Source organism: Nycticebus coucang, chromosome 8 (genome assembly GCF_027406575.1).
Source record: "Nycticebus coucang isolate mNycCou1 chromosome 8, mNycCou1.pri, whole genome shotgun sequence".
NCBI classification, from domain to species: domain Eukaryota; kingdom Metazoa; phylum Chordata; class Mammalia; order Primates; family Lorisidae; genus Nycticebus; species Nycticebus coucang.
The window spans coordinates 77,771,449-77,795,482 of NC_069787.1; the positions used below are offsets into that span (position 1 = coordinate 77,771,449).

General features: G+C 34.5%; 1 protein-coding gene across 50 annotated transcripts in view; it reads right to left on the minus strand.

Annotated features, from left to right (window-relative positions):
• The window catches only part of CLASP2 (cytoplasmic linker associated protein 2), a 238,037-nt gene that overhangs the window by 115,077 nt on the left and 98,926 nt on the right, over positions 1 to 24,034 (minus strand). For 25 of the 50 annotated variants that reach the window (XM_053598615.1, XM_053598620.1, XM_053598627.1 and 22 more), the window contains 7 exons: positions 23,450 to 23,529; positions 17,903 to 17,995; positions 14,132 to 14,277; positions 11,026 to 11,161; positions 5,216 to 5,286; positions 1,838 to 1,897; positions 404 to 481 (listed from right to left, as the gene is read on the minus strand). In XM_053598615.1, the coding sequence (XP_053454590.1) occupies positions 404 to 481; positions 1,838 to 1,897; positions 5,216 to 5,286; positions 11,026 to 11,161; positions 14,132 to 14,277; positions 17,903 to 17,995; positions 23,450 to 23,529 (664 nt within the window). Of the gene's footprint in view, positions 1 to 403; positions 482 to 1,837; positions 1,898 to 5,215; positions 5,287 to 11,025; positions 11,162 to 14,131; positions 14,278 to 17,902; positions 17,996 to 23,449; positions 23,533 to 24,034 lie in introns of all 50 variants that reach the window. The other 25 variants (XM_053598622.1, XM_053598657.1, XM_053598656.1 and 22 more) reach the window with 1 other exon arrangement.

Below are 24,034 nucleotides of genomic sequence, written 5' to 3' on the forward strand. Positions count from 1 at the left end.
CTGAAGAGCTAGTCAAGCAGAATAATTGGGCACCTCTGATATTTTCTTTCTTTCTTTCTTTTTTTTTTTTGAGACAGAGTCTCACTATGTCACCCTTGGTAGAGTATGGTGTCACAACTAACAGCAACCTCAAACTCTTGGGCTTAAGTGATTCTCTTGCTTCAGCCTCCTAAGTAGCTGGGATTACAGGCACCCACCACAAAGCCTGGCCATTTTTTTGTTGCAGTTGTTATTCTTAGTTTAGCTGGCACGGGCTGGGTTTGAAGTTTGAACCTGCCAGCCTCAGTGCATGCGGCTGGTGCCCTAGACATTGAGCTATGGGCATCTCCCCCCTCTGATATTTTCATTCTCCCCTAAAAATTACTTTTTTAAAAACTGTCGTAAAAATATACCCCAGACTTACTTTCTTGCCTCCACTCTGGCTTCAGCATCAGCATCATGAATTCCCTTCTTAATAGTTTCAACCAAGACAGCTGCATGTCTATAAAATAAATGTATCTTTAGATTCATATATAAAGCTGTGTATTTCACCACAAATAATACTTACTCCTTATATACCACACATTAACACAAAGGGCTAAGAGAGGTAATAAAATTAATTAGTGCACAATAATAAATCTAAGACTGTAAGATTCTCCAGTCATCTCCCTTACATATTTCATTTATGCATAGTTTCCTTCTGACAATCCAATCACTATGAATCTGAAAATAATTATTTTTACATGGAATTCAAATAATATACAAATAGACAGTACCTAAATTTTTAATCTGTAATGAATTAGAGAAAAGAAAAAACTTTCTGTGTGGTTATTAACCTACCATTGTAGAAAATGATTTGATAGGAGTACCATCACTTATGATCTGACCAAATTGAATAGTAGCTCCCACAAAAGAACTTAAAGAAAACTTGAAATTATATTATGCCTACATCAAACAACAAATTCTATTTTTCAAAAATAAGCTGTGAGCCAGGTGCTATGGCTCCCACCTGTAATCCTAGCACTTTAGGAGGCTGAGTTGAGATCACTGAAAGCCAGGAGTTCAAGACCAGTCTGGGCAACATAGCAAGACCCTGCCTCAATGAAAAATAAAATTAAAAATTAGACAGGTGTAATGGCATATGCTTTTAGTCCTCAGCTACTTTGGAGGCTGAGGCAAGAGGATCACTTGTCCCAGAAGTTTGAAGCTGCAGTGAGTATGATCGTGCCACTGTACTCCAGCATAGACAACAGAGGGAGACTCTCTTAATAAAAATAAGCTATGAAAAGATTTAAGAATTTCCATGAAAAATGGAAAAATCACCACCATACTCAATGTAAATTCAAGTATTTCTCATGTTTCAAATTGAAAACTAATGAGAAATATAGCCATGCAAACAGCCAGTGACCAACTAGTTGCTCACATTTTTCTCTTATTCATTCCAGAGTTACATTAAATATCCAGAATGCACCTGACTAAGGATACCTGACATTAGTGGAGAAACTTTCCAGCAAATATCTCTTTCCTTCCTTCTATCTTAAAATTATTCATTACATGATTGATTATATCTTAGTAACTTATCTCACATGACCAGAGGTACATTTATAAATTTTCACATAATTTAACTTGGAATATCTCCTCTAAGCTATTTTACTTAAGAGACTCTCACCCATCCCACAAAGAAGAAAATCATACCATTCATAGCTGCAATGAGTTAAGAGGGAAGAAATACTACAGCTTAAAAGAAAAACCAGTACAAATAACCTTTAAAGCAAAGTGAGAAATAATGCAAAATCAACACCACTTCTGAAGAACTGTGACAATGGGTAGGGAGGCGGGAGTAAGAGGCAATGCATACCTTTCCAATGAATGAGTCTGCCACTCCTGTAACAACAAGTCTAAAAATTCAAATGAACGCCTGAAAAATAAAAGTTAAATTATAACTAAATGTTGTAATGAAAAATACATTATACTTTCTTTTATAATACTGTACTTCGTCCCCTGAATTAAAGCATAAGGCATGTTTTTATATATATCTTAACTGTGGAATACCTAACTTTAAGAATCCCATTATTTCTATTAAATACTTGAAAAACACCTTAAAAGTTCCAGATGACCACGCCTTGCACTTTGGGAGGCCAAGGAAAGTGGATAGCCTGAGCTCAGTAATTGTGACCAGACTGAGCAAGAGTGAGAGCTTGTCTCTACTAAAAATAGAAAAACTAGCTGGTATTGTGGCTGGCATCTGTTAGTGTGGATGCCACTTGGAAGGCTGAGATAAGAGGATGGCTGGAGCCCAGGAGTTTGAAGTTGCTCTGAGCTATGACCATGGTACTTTACCCAGGGCAACTAAGACTCTACTAAAAAAAAAAAAAAAAAATTCCCTATGATTTTAACTTAAAATGTTTGTCAAATATAAAATTTAACAAGTTTCATTTGTTAATTTTAAAAATGATTATGCTACTATGCAGTAGGCACTGAAGATACTCAATGGAGACCAAGAAAGACACAGTAACTTGATCTGTCATTTTTACATTTTCTTAAATATGTACATGTATGATTTTAAATCAAGTTCATGTACATTTTCTCCTAAGCCCTCTAGTCCTCATTTTTCCAACTGTCTGATTCTTGAGCTCCTCTTCTTCCTTGGCATTTGACAACACAGCTCTGTCCTATTTTTCTTCCTTTATTAACATGTTTTCTTCAACTACCCTTAAACAGACGCTTACCTGGCTAGGAACAATTTTAGCCCATTCTCTTTTATAGTAGTTTTATTTGGGCAATATCACCTGAACCCTTAGGTGTGTCTACTGGATATTATTCTCATATTTAGTCCTATATCTCCAGCACCAGTTCTTCACCTTAGCTGTTAAGTAAAAAGTTTAAACCAGCAAGCATCTCCATGTAGGTGGTAAATACCAACTCTAACACTACATACAAAAGAATAAATTAATTCTTACCCTCTCAAATCCACTCTGTTAGCCCGTATCATACAGATTAGGAAATGAGAAACGGGATGGTTAAATAAACTTGCCTAAAACGATAGAGCTGGGACTTATATCCTGTTATTCTGACTCCAGAGTTCACAGCCTGAAGCACTTGGGCATGACTTTCTTCATCCATAACCAATATCAAGTCTCATTTCTACATATGAAATATATTCTGAATTTGTTTATCAAGTAAAACCTCCTTCAATCATCAGTATAGCTTTAGTTTAAACCCTGCATTTCTCTTACACGAATTATGACAACTCCTTATTAATTAAATCAATGTTTGTCATGGTTCTAATCACTTCATAGCCAGAATAAAAAGTAGGGACATTACTGCCTCACCAAAAATCTACAATTGTCAAAGACTCCTACTATCTATGAAACAATGTCAAAATCATCTTCACAGCATCCAAAGCCCTTCAAATTATGACCTCAACATACTCCCCAGGCTCTAACCAGCCTCTTCTCTCACAGACACCTTCCATTTATCAGATGTTCTGGCCTCAAGGGCATGATGGCTCTGCAGCATGTGGCATAACTTTATATCTCTACATACACTGTGGCCCATTTACTTCCCCTAGAGACTGTTTCCCATTTTCAAAAAACAATTCTATGATGCATTTTCTGCTTCCCTCTTCTGTGTTACATTCCTATTTCTCCTATTATCATTTTCCTCAATGTAAACAGGGGTTGGTAAACTTTTTCTTTTTCTTGTTGGCCAGGGCTGGGTTTGAAACCACCACCTCCGGTATATGGGGCCGGCGCCCTACTCCTTTGAGCCAGGTGCCGCCCGGTAAACCTTTTCTGTAGAGGGCCAAATAGTAAATATTTTAGGCTTTATGGACTACAGTTTTTCTCCTATTCTTCTCTCCCTCTCTAACCACCCTTAAAAAACATAAAAAGTCTTAGTTTATAAGCTATACAAAACCAGACAGTTGACCAGACATTATCTAAAAGCTATTATTTGCTGACCCCTAAATAAGAATAGAGGTAAATGCATAACTGTTTTTAAAACTTTGAACCCCTTTAGAAAATGTCAGCTTCTTCTTGACATTCAAAATATTTAGATTCATACAGTTATCAAATAAAAAAGGTAAAGACTTCTTTATAATTTTATCACACATAAAATGCACAAATTGTGTTATTCTTGTGTTTATTATTAATGGTGATAGTGGTGCAAAAGTTGTTAGAATAAAACTAAAGTCACTTGTGTTAAAAAAAAAAATAACTCTGACAAGTAAAGCTGAGGAAGGCTGTGAAGGGAGTGTTCTTATGCATAAATGACTGGTAACAAGAGCTATCACAAAAGACTTTGCAAAAACCACAACCACGTGCAACCGCCATTATAACCTTATACACAAAATACTTCAACAAGGACATTTTACCCTGCAACTGCCTGTCAAATCTCAAACTGACATCACCTTTGTTAGTGATTCTTGTAGCCCAATTTAACAATTACGTAATCTTCCTCATTTTTCCTCTAAAAATCTTTGTCTTCCTTTACTTCCCTGAATATACATACAGTTCACTATTTTATGTGTCTTCCCATCACAATGCCAATTCCTGCAGAATATCATTTTGTTTTAGAGAGCCATTATATAGCTGACAGTGGTAATTTTAAAAATTATAGAAATAAGAGAGACAGAGAAGGAGAGAGATAGAGAGACACAGATAGTGAATGACAGACAGACATGATATGGCTATTTACTCTGTTTCCAGACACTAGGTTAAGTTCTGCTAACATGTACTTCATTTAATCCTTGAGTTCTATTGATTGACACTGTTAATCTTACTAATATATAGAGGCAACTGTATTACATTATCGGTATATATTTAGCATAACAATTTTAACACAGTTTTTTACTTTCTTAAAATGTGTATACGTATTTTTGTTACCCTCTGTATGCAGGCACTAAGGTTCAGAGCAGTTGAACAATTACTTGAGGGAGGATACAGTTAGTGGCAATTGTAGGACCTTAGCCCAGGCATGAATATAGATTCCATGCTCTCTGAAAACTGAGGCAACCAGCAGCCCAAATAAACCAAAGCTTAATATGACAAAACAAGAGAAATTTAGGTGGTTATAATAATGGCTTCATCTCTTCTCCCTTACATGAGATACAATAAAAAATTCTGTTTATAGTTTTTTGGAAAGCAAGAAAGTAATGATAATTTTTGCACTAGACTAAGAATTAAACATAATGAAATATCAGAGTTATACTAAAAAATATTTTTCAAATACTTACCTCCTCACAGGAACTGATTTTGATGTACAATTGCTTGTTATTAAAGGTATAAGTCTGGGTACGTGAGTATGCTGAAAAAGATGTTTTAGAAATGGTTGAAAAACAGTGTGTACTACATGTAGTTCTTTCTTGTATTTGCCTTATGTTCAATTATTTAGTTACATTACAAAAGGACGAAAAGGCCATAAATCAGATTTTGAAAGAAATTAAGACCAGTCTTGAAAAGCTTTCCCAAATAAAAGTAACAGTAAGATGACACATTTCAAGAAGACAGCTGTGGATATAATATTACATAACCAAGACAAGTTAAGTGTATAACTGTGAAAAAGGAGCATTAAGAGGGACTGAACATATATTGGTCACATTTTCTAAAGTACCATGGTTACTGTGGGTAGAAAATAGTAATTACAAGGTAATCAAAGCAGATAATCATAATGAATATATCCCTAACTACTGGGAATGCAGTTTGAAATGGTGGTTTTAATAGAACTTTCATTCTAGCTGAACCCTACCTCTCTATAATTCACGTAGAAATTCGATAGATAGTACACAGCTATGATTTAACAATAAAAAAGAAATTCGATAGATATAATCTTCTGATTTCTATTAGTAAAACTCTTACACTCTTCTTTAGTGAAGTGAAACACTAAGAAGTTTATATAATAGTCATAAGAATAAAATAGTAACCAAAGCACACATGCTGGGGTGCCAAAAAAATACCCACAATTTTAAGAGATGTTATCTATGTATTACTTTTTGAAGCTGAATTGAATCACCAAAGCTATGTGTAGTGTAATATTCGCTCAAAAAATGGTATTAAACAAAGGAATGCTAGCATTACCATGTGACAAGCATGAATAGGACAGCCTTATCTCTTAAAATTTTTGGCACCCTCTGTATTTAACGCCTTAAATCTATTTTTCTCCTTAGCCAATGGCATGTGGTATATGCTGGGTTACCTAGAAAGCAGGTTCTGAGATGGAGTTTAGCATACAGAATATTTAAGAAATGTCCTTGAAAGTAAAATATTGCAAGCTCTCACTCTGAAGTGGATCGCATGAAGATGGAGAGTTGATTGGTGTTTACCAGAGGCTGGGAAGGGCATGGATGAAGAGGTTGATTAATGGGTGGAAAATATAGTAAGATAGAAGAAATAAGACCTAGAGTTCAGTAGGATGACTACGGTCAACAATAATCTATTCTACATTTCAAAGTAACTAGAAGAAAATAATCTGAATATTCTTAGCATAAAGGAAAGATAAATATTAAGGTGAAAAATATACCAATTACTCTAATTTCATCTTTATACATTATATCAATATATTAAAATATTACATGTATCCTCAAAATATGTACATTATGTATTAATTTTTTAAAAGTACCCTGGGAAGTGAGAAGGAAGCAGGAGTGAGAAGAAGAAATCTAACTATGATACAGCCCAAGGATATCTTTACCTAAAGCCCATTAGAGAGCTCTGAAACTAAAATAATCCTTTCAAATAGTCTAAATCTAGTCCAAGATAACCAAATCTTTATACTTCCTACATCAGTCAGTTATTCGATATGGGTCATACCAGGAAGCGGCAAGACCTTGGAAAAGGCAGCTCTTGAAACTGAAGGAATTCTTGAAGAAGTTGGCAGCTGAAAGCTCTTAGCAATGGGGAAACAGGTCTTTCACTGAAGCAAAATGTACATGGCACCTTGGGTTTGCCATAATGAACTCAATCAAAATAAAAGAAAACAATTATTTTTCAGCACTGGAGAGAGAAACCACCCAGGGACCTGAAGCTGTTCACGATGAACATAATGCAAGAGTGTATACTGACCTGCCTTTTATTCCACTATTAAATTTAAGATGGAGGGACTCTATGGACCTGCTCCCTCCAGCATCCAGAAGAACCCACTCCCCAAACATTACTATGGAGGTAATGCCCATGGACACCCCCTATTCACAAAACACTATACAGAAGGTCTCACTTACCTACCTACCCTCCCCCTCCTCTCTCTCTCTTATAATCTCCCAATAATCCCACTGCTAAATTAACTATATTCACAACAGTGGCAGGGATGGGGAGAAAGACTAACCTGACTATTACTATACCACATTCAGGGGGAACTGTACTTAAAGAAAAATAAAAAGTAACTTTTATAATTATAACCAAAGCATTAAACCAAATACCAAGTCAGAACAATTTAGACTTATTAATAGAAGCAGACAACTGAAAAAAAGCTTCTTTAAAACCTAAGAGAATTAGCAATCAAGTAGAGCAAACTAAGGAAGTACACCCCAGGGAAACAAACAAAACAGAAAAACATAAGATGACATACAAAAACAAAAAAGTAATTTGTGTTCTTAGTGAGATGATAGGATAATACAGTAATAATCAGAAAAAAGTTCATGAAAAATAAGCAATTTGAAAATAAATTATAAAGTGTAAAAGCCTGAGAAAGGCAAAATGATAATGCCAAATAAAAAGAATTTAAAAGAATTTTTACTAAGAACACACACAGCTGTTAAGATAAAGAGACAAAAAAGTATCCAAAATATGATACACAACATTGAGGATTTTGGAATCTGTAAAATAAGAGTAACAGAAGAAAAAAAACCTGAGCAAAAATGAAAAAATGATTCATAAAAATTAATATAAATTTAAGGATTTAGTCAATAATCCTTGTCTTTTTCAACAAGAAAGAACAAACTTATTGAAGAAATTGAAAAGGCATTTAAGATACAGACCTGCACACAGCAGAACCTCCATAGCTGACCCCCTCCTTAAGTTAACCTAACTTTCAGAGACATGTATCAGTACAGTAGGCCTAGTTCCTTATGTTGACCACCTCCACATGTTCACAAATTTGTCACAGTTCCTTGAATGGTCAACTTACAGAGGTTCTATACTGTATTTATCAAAATTTATCAGTGAAAATGATAATAACATTCCAAGAAAATACTTTACTATGGTTTACCACATGCTATTAGGTTCAGTGGTTTGTATTTTAGGGGAAAAAAATCAAGATATATATATATATATATGATGTATATAAGTACAAGAATGTACTTATATTAGTTGGTGGAAAAATCAAGTTAAATATATATATATAAGATATATATAAGTACAAGTATGTACTTATATTAGTGTATCTCATGCAAAAATAAAATCTAGTTAGATCTAAACCTAAAGAAAATATTATGGAAGTTCTAAATGGTTAAATATTTTTGTAATTGTGAATTGGGGAAGGTTATCCTGCTGGTGGGACTGAAAACTAATACAACCTTTTTGGAAGGAAGTATGAAGAACCCTCAAAGAACTCAAATTAAGCCTCCCATTTGATCCTGCAATCCCATTACTGGGCATCTCCCCAGAAGGAAAAAAAACCCTTTTACCACAAGGACACTTGCACTAGACTGTTTATCTCAGCTCAATTTAAAGTTGCCAAAATGTGAAAACAGCCTAAATGCCCAGCAACCCAGGAATGGACTAACACGCTGTGGTATATGTATACCAGGGAATACTATTCAGCCATTAAAAAAGATGGAGACTTTACATCCTTTGTATTAACCTGGATGGAAGTGGAACACATTATTCTTAGTAAAGCATTACAAGAATGGAGAAGCATGACTATCAATTTTGATATGAGGACAATTAATGACCTAGTACACAGTGGGGGGTGGAGGGAGGAGAGAGCAAGAAGTGGGAAGGAGGGAGGTGGTAGGGGTCTTGGTGTGTAACACACCTTTTGGGGGTAAGACACAAGTATAAGAGGGACTTTACCTAACAAATGCAATCAGTGTAACCTGGTTTCCTGTGCCCTCAATGAATCCTCAACAACAAAAAAATAAATAGGCTCGGTGCCCGTAGCACAGTGGTTATGGTGCCAGCCACATACACCGAGGATGGCGGGTTCAAACCCGGCCTGGGCCAGCTAAACAACAATGACAACTGCATTAAAAAATAGCCCAACATTGTGGCAGGTGCCTGTAGTCCCAGCTACTTGGGAGGCTGAGGCAAGAGAATTACTTAAGCCCAAGAGTTTGAGGTTGCTGTGAGCTGTGGTACTACAGTACTCTACTGAGAGTGACACAGTGAGAGTCTGTCTCAATTAAAAAAAAGAAAAGAAATAATAAATAAATGATTAAATATTTTTGTCAATGTGAAATGGGGAAGGTTGTTTCAACTAACAAAACACACAAAATAGAAACAATATATCAATACATAAAAGTAAAAAAATTTGATATATAACAAAACACAGCTTACATAATATTTGAAGAAATGAGAGATCAAACAAAATACCATAACATATATAATATGATATATTAAAAAAGTCCTAGAAATAAGTAAGGAAAAATGTGGAGTATATACTGATAATCCATAAAAGAGTTACAAAAGAAAAAACCCAGCTAATATATCTAATAATTGAGGAAATACAAAATAGAATATGAAGTATTACACTTATTAAAATATAAGACCTTAAAGATATTGATAATAGACAATACTGGTAAAATGATGGAGAAAAAGAACTCCATAAACTAGAAGAATAGTGAAGACAATCTGATGCTGTATTTTTTAAAAGGAGATTGATTTAGACACTGAAAAGAATTATATGCATGGACAAGGGAAGCTGCTGAAGCTTTAAAAATAAGTTAAACAACATATTATACATATTTAAATTTTCTATTTGTGCAGCAAATATGCTTGTATAGGCATGGAATAGAATTTGGAAAAGTACACACTAGAATGATCAGTTACAAAGGAGTAGAATTCAAGGGGAGAAATTTATTTTTAAATTGTTTTTTTTTGGCTGGGTATGGTGGCTCACGTCTGCTATCTTAGCACTCTGGGAGGCTGAGGCAGGTAGACTGCTTGAGCTCAGGAGTTTGAGACCAGCCTGAGCAAGAGATCAGCCTGACCGTGTCTCTACTAAAAATAGAAAAGCTAGCCAGGTGTTGTGGTGGGTGCCTGAATTCCCAGCTACTCAAGAGGCTCAGGCAAACAGACAGCTTGAGCCTGGGAATTTGAGGTTGCTGTGAAGGTATAATGATGCCATGGCACTCTACCCAGGGTGACAAAGTGAGACTCTGTCACAAAAAAACAAACGTTCTGTTCTTTTGAGCACCCTCAAGATAAGGATGATGAGAAATTCAGTCATATGTGTCTTAATGACAGGGATACATTCTGAGAAATGTATTTCTCATTGTGCAAATATCACAGAGTGCTCTTAAATAAACCTAGATGGTTTAGGCTACTACACACCCATGCTGTATGATACAGCCTATTGCTCCTAACTTACAAACCTGTACAGCGTGTATTGTAAGCAATGGTAATACAATGGTAAGTATTTGTGTACCTAAACATATCAAAACATAGAAAAGGTACTGTAAAAATAGATTTTTAAAATATTATGGGACTGCTGTCATATATATACAGGTATTGATCAAAATGTTGTTATGCAGTATGGGACTGTATTAAGAATTTTCTGTCATCTTTTATTCTTGTCTGTAACATTTACGATTACATACATAGGTACTAGTACATATTATATGTACTGATATATACATGTGTATATGTATTATATTCCACACATAAGCATGTTTACTTTGTAATCCTCTGTATTATTTTTCATGTTCTGTATTGACTATTATAACCATGTATTGCTTTTACTATAGGAAAACTTCAAAAGTGATTTTTTTGGGGGGTTAAAAGATACCAATGACTTATTTAAGTAAAGGGGGGGGGGGAAGGAGGAGGAAGGGGAGAGGAAGAAGAGGAGAAGGTGGCAGTAGCAGAAAAGGGGAAAGAGAGAAAAACCTACCCGAATGATGAATCTGATTGCTGCACATCCAGAAGTTGCCATGACTTTTGCACTATTGGGGACAAGATTAAAAAGTGTAGGTACAATGGCCTCAGCGCCATGATCAAACTTGTTTCCCAAAACTGTTGAGAGATGACTACAAAGGAAGACAAAAAGTATTTTTAATAATTTAAGATTAAATATAGATAGGATGCACATAATATTAAAAAATCTCCCCCCTCTTTCAGATATTTTTAGTAACAGTCTCACTCTGTCACCTAGGCTAGACAGCAGTGATACTATCATTGCTCACTGTAACCTTAAACTCCTCTGCTCAAGCAAAACAAACATCCTGCCTCAGCTTCCCAAGTAGAAGTAGTTAGAACTATAGACACATAATACCATACTTGGCTGGGTTATTTTATGTTTTGTAAAATATAAGTTACTGAAATAACTTAAATATCTTTATTTTAATCAGTTCTAGTGGCCAAAAAACCCCCCAAAAAACAAAACCCCCCCAAAACACAAAAACAAAAACAAGAGAAAAAAGGAAGCCCAAATACTATATATACTATACTGTGTATATATATATATATATATATATATATATATATATATATATATATAGTATTCTTTTCCCCATCCTTTTTCCCTTCAAAAGTTGAAACATGGCATTTTACTCATATCTTTACAATGGCACTTGGAGAAGCCATCTAATCTCAGAATTTAACTATTAACTCTGAGTAAGTATCAGATAAAATAATCAATCTTACCAACTCTTACCTTTGGCCTTTAATCATGAGATATTTCCATTGTGATGCCCCATCATCAACCATAAGTTCAACACATTTTACAACCAAGTTCAAAATCTTACCCACATCAATGTTCCTCAACATATTCTCTACTTCTATTAGGATGATCACCTTTTGGATTATAGATACTCCCCGACTTCTTTGAGCTAGGATTTCAGAATCCATGTTTTAAAATATAGCTCTACAGATGCTAGTGAGTTGGGTGATTTTTGTTTTTTTTTAGAGACAGAGTCTCACTTTGTTGCCCTCGGTAGAGTGCCGTGGCGTCACAGCTCATAGCAACCTCCAACTCCTGGCTTAGGTGATTATCTTGCCTTAGCCTCCCAAGTAGCTGGGACTAAAGGCACCCGCCACAACGCCCAGCAATTTTTTTGTTGCAGTTTTGGCTGGGGCCATGTTCAAACCCGTCACCCTCCATATATGGGGCCAAGGCCCTACTCACTGAGCCTCAGGCACTGCCTGAGTTGGGTGATCTTAAAAACACTAGTCTTCTTTTTCCAAATTTGTAGTTAAACAACTAAATCAGCCTTTAATCGTGTGACTTCAGTTAAAACAGAAGGATGCTGTATTCACAGTTCTGACAATGCTTGCAGTATTGATTAATTTCTATATATTTATATCTTATTTAAAATACATGGTTGGGATAGAGTTAGCTCCAAAAGTTTAGAGTTTTGATTCAAAGATGTACTCAGATTCAGACCTATTTAATAGTGTTCAGTTATAATCAGTTTTCCAATGACTGAACTCAAAGGCAAAAAGGAATCTAAAATGAAAATCAAGGAGGTATACCACCTGTCTAGATGTTATCTTCCTTTAAGAGCATGAGTTTTAGAATTAAAAAAAAAAAAAAAAAAACACCAAAAAAAGTTAAGTGTGAGCTTTGTTCTAGTAGACAGGTAATGCACTTGGAAATTATATGGATCTTTATAAGCTTATTGGGAGAGTGGGTGTCTAGAGTACACTTACTTTAAAGCTGGTTTAGTACTATTCCTATACAAAGGCCTCTCTGGGGTCTCTCTTGAATGCCCTGAATGTTCAACAAGGTTTCCTCATTCTGGCTGGTGAGATCCTGAACCTCTCCTATCATTATATAAGCTCTGGGAATTGTTTATAACTCCCAGGTAGTAATTCTTTTCTCTTCTTGGGGAGTCATACATTTTGTTTCATGGATTAGTATTCAGCTAGAGCCCTGGGATCCCATATACTGATTTCTATAGTTCTTTTTCTGTGCATGTCTCTTCTCTCCAGTCCCCTACGCTGCAAATTTTGGCTACCTCAGCCTTTTGAAACTCCAATCTCTGTTTCTCCAATGTAGGGAGAATGCCTTGCCCTGCTTAGGTTCTTCCTACCTCCCTCAAGGTTTAGAAAGTTTCTCCAGGTCTAAACTCATATTGTTCAACTCATTTGTGTCTTTCAAGACTCCTACCTCCATGCTGGCTGCTGTCTATATGGCAAAATTTGTTTTACATATTTTGCCTACTCTTCTGCAAGAGAGCTAGTCCCGTTTTAAGTGTATTTTTCAAGGTTACATTGTACAGATTTTTATTTTGCTTTGGGTTGTTTTTGCTGGTGAGAGACATTTGATCATTTGGATATATTGGCTTATTGCCCTATATCTAGCAACTCTAGCTAAAGTCCTTTAATTATAATAATTGATCTGTATTGTGTAGCTTTCTGAATAGATAAAATCATTTGTTCATAAAGGCAGTTCTATTCATTTTCTTGCAATCCTTAATTTTTATTACCTTTTTTATGTTCTGAGTAGAATATCTAATAATCCTAATTAGAAATATTAATACTAGGCACCTTTGTTTTCCCTATCTTCAAAGAAATGTTTATACATCCACATATGTAATAACAGTATTTAGGTAAATAGAATTTACCACTACTTGTACTGTAGAAGACTATAAGCATATAGAACGAGTTTAGATTTGGTAAGTTGATGATGAATGTTGCAATTCCAGGATAAATGCTAACATATCAGAAATAGAGTACTTAGTATCCAAATTAGTAAAGAGAAAAGTGAATATAGTCAGTTTCCAGATCTATTCATTTTCTCCTTATACTTGTGGAGTTAACGATCAAAAATCAACCAGTAGACTTTAGACTTATAAACACATTTCAAATTACACAAAACTGTTAAGAAAAACTTTTTTAAAAACATACATATCAAATCCTTACATATAGTAAAAATGATTTTTGGATCACATATATATTTGGGAGTTATTTTGCTACTGCTTTACTTAACAAGCACTGAATCAATGATCACTAAAACCATTCATAAAAAATACTCATCACAAAATGAACATACTTACGCTACAGTAATGCAAGCTTCTCTAACCACCTGGGATCTAAGATCTTTAGCTGAAAGTTTAAGTGCTCCATCCAACAAGCGTAAATGCTGGAAAAAGCAATCATACTGTGCAGCTCCAGCAACAAGCAGTGATCGAATTTTCTTAAGCTGAAATAAAGAATATTTTCATTATTGACAGAAAGGTGGCAGTCAGTGCAAACAAAGAAAGGCTACCTAATTACTCAAACAAAATTTTTTTTTTAAATGAAACATAATGTTTCGTTATTATATTACTATGCTGTACTCAAGACATTTAGAAGAATTAAATGTATCTTAAAAATAAACATGCAAACAAACAAAAGGCTTTCTGAGAAAGAACATTATAAATTTAGTTATATACATAACGGATACATGTAATGTAATCTGTAAGTAGAAAAGTATGTTTAAAAATTTTAAAGGAGTCTTTCTTTTTTATTTGTGGTAAAATATACATTAACATAAAATTTACCATTTTAACCATTTAAAAGTATACAATTCAATGGCATTAAGTACATTCACAATGTCATACAGGCATTACCATTATTTACTAAAAGAACCTATTTTTTAAAGGGCTGAATTTGGAAGCTCTATTCATCCATAAGCAAAAGTACAAAATGAAAATGATCAAGCTATCATCATGTTCGTAAGTCAACATTATGACACTCTGTGAAGCTCTTGTGCATTATCTGTCCTCATACACACATACTCAGAAGCTAAAAGTTTACTTATAACCATTATCATGTATAATTTCACATTTAACTCAGAGGTTTTCTAAATTTTAAAATTCTTTAAAGTTAAATCAGATAGATGAAGAATACAAATGTTAAAAAAACCCACTATGGATATTAGGAAAAAATTATAAGAATAGTTATACATGCTTGGGATGTGTAAGGAAGGGAAAACTATCATAAAGAGAATTTCCAGATGTGTCTAAATAATATTAACAAAATAAAAATCATAATATGGTAGGAAAAAATTACTTGCAACATATAAGACAGTGCACAAAGAATGACAATAAAATAATAAAAAGATAAACACAGTAGTTACCCCCTTACCATGGGGATACATTCTAAGACCCCCCCTGTGGATTCCCGACATCTCAGATAGTACTGAACCCTATATATACCATTCATACATGCCTATAATATAGTTTAACTTATAAATTAGGCACAGTAACAGATTAACAACAATAACAAATAATAAAATAGAACTGTAACAATATACTATAGTAAAAGTTACATGAATGTGGTCTCTATCAAAATATCCAATTTCCAGACAACAGTTGACCATATGTAAAGGAAACCACAGAAAGTAAAACCACAGACAAGTGACTGTTGCAACTCTATTTTATTTTATTTTATTTTTGAGACAGAGCCTCAAGCTGTCGCCCTGGGTAGAGTGCTGTAGCATCACAGCTCACAGCAACCTCCAACTCCTAAGCTCAAGCGAGTCTGCTGTCTCCGCCTCCCAAGTAGCTAGGACTACAGGCGCCCGCCACAACGCCCGGCTATTTTTTTTGTTTTTTAGTTGCAGCCATCATTGTTGTTTGGCAGGCCCGGGCTGGATTCGAACCCGCCAGCTCAGGTGTATGTGGCTGGTGCTTTAGCCGCTTGAGCCACAGACGCCGAGCTGCAACTCAATTTTAAATTGGGCAAAATATATGTATGAAATGTGTTCAAACTCCCTAGGGATAAGCAAATCCAAATTTCAACAAATACATATCATTTCCTCCAATCACATTTTTAACATTTAAAAAATGTTAAAAACTTGGTATCATTCAATATGAGAAAGAAAACAGATGTCTTTGAAAACTGTAAGACTGTAACGACTAACACCTTCGTTCAAAATATTTTGGCAGCATCTATTAAAATAAAATTCCACCAATTCTTTACCCAACAACTCGCATTTTAAAATCTAACCTACAAGAATAAAAGTACCACTGTTACAAATGTGTGAAAGGATATTTATTGCAACATTGTTAAAATAGCAAAAAATAAAAAACTGTGAAGTTATCAAATGGGAAATTGTGTACTAACATATATATTAAACAAAGGAATATATATACATATATTGATCTTCATTTAATAAATATCTGAGCAACCTATACCAGGTATACTAAAAGAGCAAGATACGTTAAACTAAAAAACAAACAAAAAATCCCACAAATTACTAAGCAATGCATGGAGTAAAAGGAGTGCGTAAAAAATTGTGCTTATTTTGTGATATACATGGTATATCTGAATATACATACATAGAAAAGGATATATTCCAAAATGAAAAGTTTTTTTCTTTAATAGGGAGGAATCTATTATATTTTTCTGTATAATTCTTCTGCATTTTTCCACTTATTACAATATGCTTGTGTCACTTTTCTAATAAAAAAAAATTAAAAATCACCTGTTGTTTCCAAATGGGTAGTTTCAAAGTAAAAGCCTTTGAAAAAACCTTCAAGTACAAAGTTCATGTTTTATACTGACAACATTTACTAGTAATCTGTTATGTTTCTCCACAGATCACCTCTGACAAAGATTTTTCTATATTAGAATCGTCTCAGAACTAAAGAAAGAATATGAACCATAATTAACAAATTTGGAACAACATATTCTGTCATAAACAATATTTTATTTGGGAGGCGAAGGCAGGAAGATATCTTGAGACCAGGAGTTTGAGACCAATCTGGGTAACAAAGTGAGACCCTTTTTCTATAAAAAATAAAAAGATTAGCCAGGTATAGTGGTGAACACCTTTAGTCTCAGCTACTTAGGAGGATAAAGTGGAAAGATCACCTGAGCCCAGGAGTTTAAGGGTGCAGCGAGCTAATTGTGCCAGCCGAGGTGACAGAGCAAGACCTTGTCTTATAAACACATACAACCCAAAATTTCAACATTTTAAGATAGACAGACTTCCTAATAAAGACAAAAAAATGATCTTTTATTCATAGTGTCACAAAAGCCATATTTGTCAAAAGACCATATTTGCTTTAATTCATCAAAATGGAGATGTTCATGATCAGTCAGATTGGGTACTCTCAAAGCAGAAGGGCATTTTCAAATGGAATACCTTCTCTGGCTTGAGGCCTCTAAAGTGCTCATTTGGTACATGTAATTTGATTATCCCAAATTTCATAAATTCACAAACTTTAAAATAAAATATATAGTCTACTGCCAATACAAATATTATTTTAAAATTTATCAAATATTTTCTTCAAAGAATTTAAGCTAAATAAAATATGCTTAACTCAAGGTTACCTGACTTTTCTTTTTTAAAATCATGGGTGTAAATATTCATTACATTCGTGTGAAAAGAAATAAATGCACATAATGTTGTAAATTTATGGTAATACTATGAAAATATTGAGCATGTAGGAAAAATGACCTGCTTTACTGGTAAATCTTATATGACTTAAGGATGGTGCTGATAAGCAACCATGTATGCACACAAAGAGGCCAAAACCCTGTGAAGCTCACATTTTCTTAGTCGCTCAACCAACAGTACACATGGAGAGGCTACCACATGTGTAGGATAGTCATTTTTGGATATGCAAAAACAGAATAAAAATTCTAAATCGGAATTCTAAATCGGAAAAAAACACTAAATCGGAAAATACATATTATCTCAATGCATTTTTCAGAAAGAAATGTTACCTATCAAACTCTATAAATGAATACCAAATAGTACTACTATACTGAATTTCCACATTTTTGAAAAGGAACACTAAAAGAAAGATAAGAAAATAAAAAATTTAAAAACTTACTGCATTGGCACGCTGATCCCAGTCATGTTTGTCATCTGACAAAATTTCCCTGATTTTGTTTAACGTTTCTTCAAGTTCCCGACTAGAATAGATCTTAAAGAAAAGATTCAGAATTACAAGAATATTTTTTGCCATGAACAACATCAAAATTGTACCCTGATGTTTAAAAGAATCTTTCAAATAATGTTATTTCCCATTCTAACATCATTTCTTACTGGAGAATAGAAATACATTATAGACAATAATAAAATGAAATGCTTTGTCTTCCATCCTAACTTGTTACTCTTTTTATTATCTTCCCTTCATGAGTTACTTCAAATATACTCAAAATACTCTGTAATTTTAAAACAAGATACAAATACCTAAGCATTAATAAAAGTAGTCCTAATTTTTCAAAATGACTTTAAGTATATAACCTGTCTCATTGCATTCACATATTTAATATATAATATTGCAAAAAGGACATGTTTCAAGTTAGTTTTGTTCTTCTCTCCTCTGCCATCATAAACTGAAGCCAAGGTAAATTAATGCTTTGTTTTCTCTAGAGTCAATCATTTGCCAAACAGCTATATACCATTATTTTTTCATTTATTTAACAAATATTTGCATAATAGGGATGTACTATACACGACATTTGGAAGATTAAGTTGAGCAAAAACAGACATGGTCTTTGCTTTATGGAGGTTACAATCTAGTCAGGGAGATTTAAAATAATTAATCAAGAGATATAATATATGAAATTACAAATAGGAAGTACTACAAAGGAGAATGAAAGTCTATATATAACAGAGGTTTTAACCTACTTCAGGAAAGTCAAGCTTGAGCTAACAGCTAAAGTATTAGAAAGATATCATTAGGCACAGTGGAGAGAGATTTGAGTGTGAAAGTGTCTAGCATGTACAAGGTCTTGTGGCAGAAAGTAACTGAAAGAAGTTAGAAGTATAGAATATAAATGGTATTTAAAAAGCCAGTGTCCCCAGCCTAAGTGAATCAATGTAGTCTTTCCTTACATTATAGCTGAGGTTCAAACGTGGACATGTGACCTAAATCAATTTCACAAGTTTTATAAGATCAACTGGTGAAAAGGCAAAGGGTAGTTAAAGTATGAGGCTGGAATAGCTGGAGCTACGTTGATGACCATGAGGGAAAATAATGCAAAGGAATCGGAAATGATAGACAGACAGAAATAGAATCCTGGTGATACCATTTGAGTCCCTTTGTCAAACTGTCCTACTCAGATCTTTCGCTTTCAACAACTATTAAATTCACCTTTTGCTTAAAAGAGAGAGAGACAGACACAGACCATGTATGCGCAAAAGGAGAACAGGGCTGAAGAGGTAGGAGGTGGACCAGATAATATTCTGTTACAGAATGGTTCCTGGAAGCTTCTTTTTTTTTTTTTCTTTTTGTAGAGACAGAGTCTCACTGTACCACCCTTGGTAGAGTGCTGTGGTGGTGTCACACAGCTCACTGCAACCTCTAACTCTTGGGCTTACGCAATTCTCTTGCCTCAGCCTCCCGAGCAGCTGGGACTACAGGCGCCCGCCACAACACCCGGCTATTTTTTTTGTTGCAGTTTGGCCGGGGCTGGGTTTGAACCCGCCACCCTCGGCATATGGGGCCGGCGCCCTACTCACTGAGCCACAGGAGCCGCCCGGTTCTTGGAAGCTTCTAAGCTGGCTCTTTCCTGCCTCCTACCTTCCCTTCACAATAGCTCTTTCCAGAAGAAGGGCAGGACCCTTTCTTAGTATAATGCACTGCCCTGCAATATAATGCAAGGCTCCCCTTACCCTAACAAGAAAAAAAAAGGGTCAACTCAAAATTGTACCTTCAGTGACAGGGAAAATAATTTTTTAAACATTCTTTTAATGAGTACATAAGCAAAAGAAGTTTGAAAACCAGTAAGTTAGGAATCTGTTGCAGTAGAATGATTCCTAGTTTTCTAACTTTTGTAATTAAGTAATTCTGTATACATAAAGAATACTGGAAGACTAGGCTTTCAAAGAGGAATATCAAGATTCCAATTTCAAATATTTTGAGTTTGAGATGCCTTTGAGACATCTAAAAAGAGATACCAAGTAAACAATCACAGTGGATAAATTAGTTGAGCTAAGGAGAGGTCTGGCTTAAAGATAAAAACCTTGGTGTTATCTATATAAGGCAGGAACTGAAGCCATGGGTTTGAAGGAGTTGACTCAGTAAGAAAAAGGAGAGCGAGCAGATAGAAGCCAGAACTAACCCTTAAGAAACGCTAATATTTAACAGCAAGTAGAGAAGGTTGTGCCTATAAAGGAGACAGAGATGAAGTGGACAAAGAAGTAGGAAGAATAAAGTGGAAGAACACTGTATTATGAACACCTAAAAAGAAACAACAGAACAGTGAATGTAGTCAACATGGCCAAATACTGCTAAAATATCAAAAAAAAAAACACTAACGCTGATATTGGTGCTATGAAAATGATCAGAGAGCTACTCAAGACCTATTTTAAAGCAGAAAAAGCTGCAAACAAGTGGGATAAAGTGAATGACAGGTGAAGGTATGGAAACAGCAAGTACAGACAACTCTTTTGGAAAGGCTGACTGCGGGGGACAAAAATGAACACTATCTTATAGGGGGACCAAACCTGCAGTCCATGGGCTGCTAACAGATTATTTGAGAACTGTTTTGCTTATTTGTGGTATCAGATATGCAAAACGTATATATGGACCTTTTTTTTACTCATCAGCTTTCGTTAGTGTTTGTGTATTTAATGTGTAGCCCAAGATAACTCTTACTCTTCCAATATGCAGCAGAAAAAAGGTTGAACACTCCTGAGAAGATATGGAGTTAGGTGAGAGATTTTTTTAAATTAAGGAATCCAGCCATATTAACAGTGAGAAGGTTTCAGAAAAGAGCAAAAGCTTGGACCTACACGATATCACTGATTGTATAAATGTTAAGAAAGTAGGAAATAATGAATGGACTTTGGCTCACTGGTGGAAGTGCTGGACTTTGGACTGTCCTTCAAAGTAACAGGACAGAAAGAACGTACAGTGGGGAAGAAGGTAGCAGAAAAATGTTCCCATCTGATAACGACTTAACAAAGTAAGAGGCAAGACCACATACTCAGAGAAGACAGGAAAGAGCCACCCTGACACATGGAAAGGAAAGAAACATGTCTGATAGCTGAGGAAAGCAGAGAAGTGACTTGAACACAGAAACATAGTATGGCTATCAGATATTTGTGGGCTCATTTATGTGAATGCCATTAAAAATCATGTGTCCTAACATGTGACTTTCTCTAATAGCACTATCCCTGGGCTGTGAACATAGAGAAAATTAGAAGTTAGGAATCATCCAAAGTTACAGTTATGTAAAATGGGTATTTTTAAAAAAAGACTAATTACTTAATATTTTACTGTGGAAAAAAATTAGAGAAGCAAGGGATTTTGGTATATTGTGTGCAGCTCTATGCAAAAAACCATAATATTAAAGCTTAGGTGAGAAGAAAAGTAGAAGTGAGAGATGATGGATTCAGAGTGAGGATAAAAGACAGTGGACAGAAGATCCTTGAAGTCATGGAGAAAATAGTTGTCAGAGCACTTGAAAAAGCAACGAGATCTTGGTTAGAAGCGAGATGCTTCAATCAATGACTCTGAAAACAGAGCAAGAACATATAAATGACATCAAAACCCAATGTCAACTATAAAGTGGATAACTAAAGTGAAGATGGAAGTCGTCAAGAAACTCTTGGGTCATTCAAATAGAACCTGAAGTCATCAAGAACGTGTCAAAGTTTAAGATAATACTATTATAATAGCTAACATGTACCCACCGTGCACTTCATCTATCTTGTCGTATTTAATCTTCATGAATAACTCTCTGAATATGTACTAATAATTACTATTTTAAAATGAGAAAACTAAAGTACTGAGGGTTAAGTAATTTGCCCAAGGTTACACAGCTACTGTGGTAGAGCTGGAATTCAAATCTAGACAGCAATGGAATGCCATCCAGATTAGTACATGGTAATAATAAGGAGGGTGACCAGAAAGTATTAACTTCACTTAAATGGGTGTAAGAATAATGGTCACCAAGTGATAATGCAGACAGCAAGCACAATAAACCTACTATCAATTGCTAAGAGCATGAAAGTCAGAAGAATAAACGGCCTTCCCTTTAAAGAGTTTCAAGAAAAAAAAACAGATTTTGATTAAGACAAGGAAGTTGTAGGGACCCTCAAATAATGGGGGGAAGGACTTAGAGGAATGGCTGTTTATAAAACAGATGTTCCAGAGGGTACACTGGAAGATACAGAATATTGGGAGGGGAGCAGGGTGTGGATGAAGATTATTAGTTGCAAGAAAGCAATGCACAGCTTTTCCTCTTCCATACAGTTCAGTAGCACTGGACTTGCTGATACCATGACATTACCAGTCTGACACAATTATTATATTGAATAATAAAAAATATTCAAGTCTAAGTTTTACTACTGTACTCATCTTTCTCTTATACATATGGTTCGTAAAATACAAAAGGAAAAAGAGGTATATTTTTTCAATTATTTAAAAGGTAAATATCTTAAAATAAGATATTTTAATAAAGGAAAAAATAGCACTCAAAAATCAGAGAAGTTTTTAAAGCTTTCTCACAACTTTTTAAGATCTTAAATAGCTTAAGGACATTTCCTTTCAGAGAGCTAAGAAAGCACTACAGAGAGTGGAAGGTAGTTTTAAGTAAAGCAACGTGAGATATTTCCTAATAGACATGCTAATTCACATTCATCATACTGGAAAAATATTTTGAGAGACATAAATGTTGACAAGGATTTGAAGAAATGAGAACTATCATGCCTTTCTTATAAGAGTCTTAACTGGCATAAGAACCTTATAGGGTAACATATAGTAAAGTTAAAGGTTATATCCACACAATTCTATTCTATGTTCCTATTCTAAAGAAATGCCTACAAATCATCAAGGACATGTGTATAAAAATCTTCACAGCAGCATAATACATAATAGCCAAAAGTTCAAAACAACCTAAATGCCCATCAACAGAATAGATACATGTAAATGAACTGTGGTCTGTTCACGCAATAGAAAACCATCTGTCAATTTACATGAATGAAACAGAATTCAAATTTTACATTGTGAAAAAATATAAAAACCAATACTGAGTAAAAAGTCAAGTTGCAGAAGTTATGTACAATATAAAATTTACGTGCATTTTTAAGCCATGGAAATAATATCATTAATTATGAATGTGTCCACTATTGATAGCTATGTGAATGACTTCCAAATTTCTATTGTCTACTAATTTATAACAGTCTCTGAGCTCAAACTTACTTCCAGAAACTGAACTTTAAGTTGAATACTCTAAGGCAATGTAATTCAATATATAGATTCAATTTTTTTATTTTATAGGTTCAATTTTATTTCAGCCTCACTGAAAAAAAATCACTTAAAAATCTAATTGTGTCAACAAATAACAGCTTAGTAATAATAAGTAAGATATTTCATTTATATAGTTAGTTAAAGAATATTAAAGGGAAGTGCCATGTCACCTACCTGAATAGAAGGGACATCTGTAAAAGCTTTTATAAAGTCATCTTCATCAACTGCTCCAGCACCTCCTTCCTTAGAAGCACCTGCTAATTAAAAGGTAATTTAACTTCCTAAGGTTTATTTTTAAGCATTCTAGCACTAAGGACAACATGAAAAATAAAATCCTTCTGATAGCAACAAAGGCGTAATATTGAGGGCTGTTACATTTTATAAGAATGCATTTTAGAAATCTGTAGTTTTCAGAGAAGTTAAGGTATTTAGCAATACTTGATTAACTCTCACTAAGGTACTAGGCTAGGCTAGTTGTAAAGTTCAAACTGTTAAGAGCAGAGTGCCTGACCTCCCCTGCTCCATTCATTGCATTAGCAAACTCAAAATACAAGTGAAAGTATGAACATTCAAAAGGTTAGTGATATTTTGGGCTAGATGATTTAAAAAAAGAAAATGTGAACAGCAACTTAAAATGACACTAAGTGTCAATAAATGGTGGCAAATAAGTGATGCAGAGAATCCATGTATGCTGCTATGGTCAGGAAAGCATATATGAAAGAAATGAGAGTTTGAAATAAAATTTAATTACTCAAACAA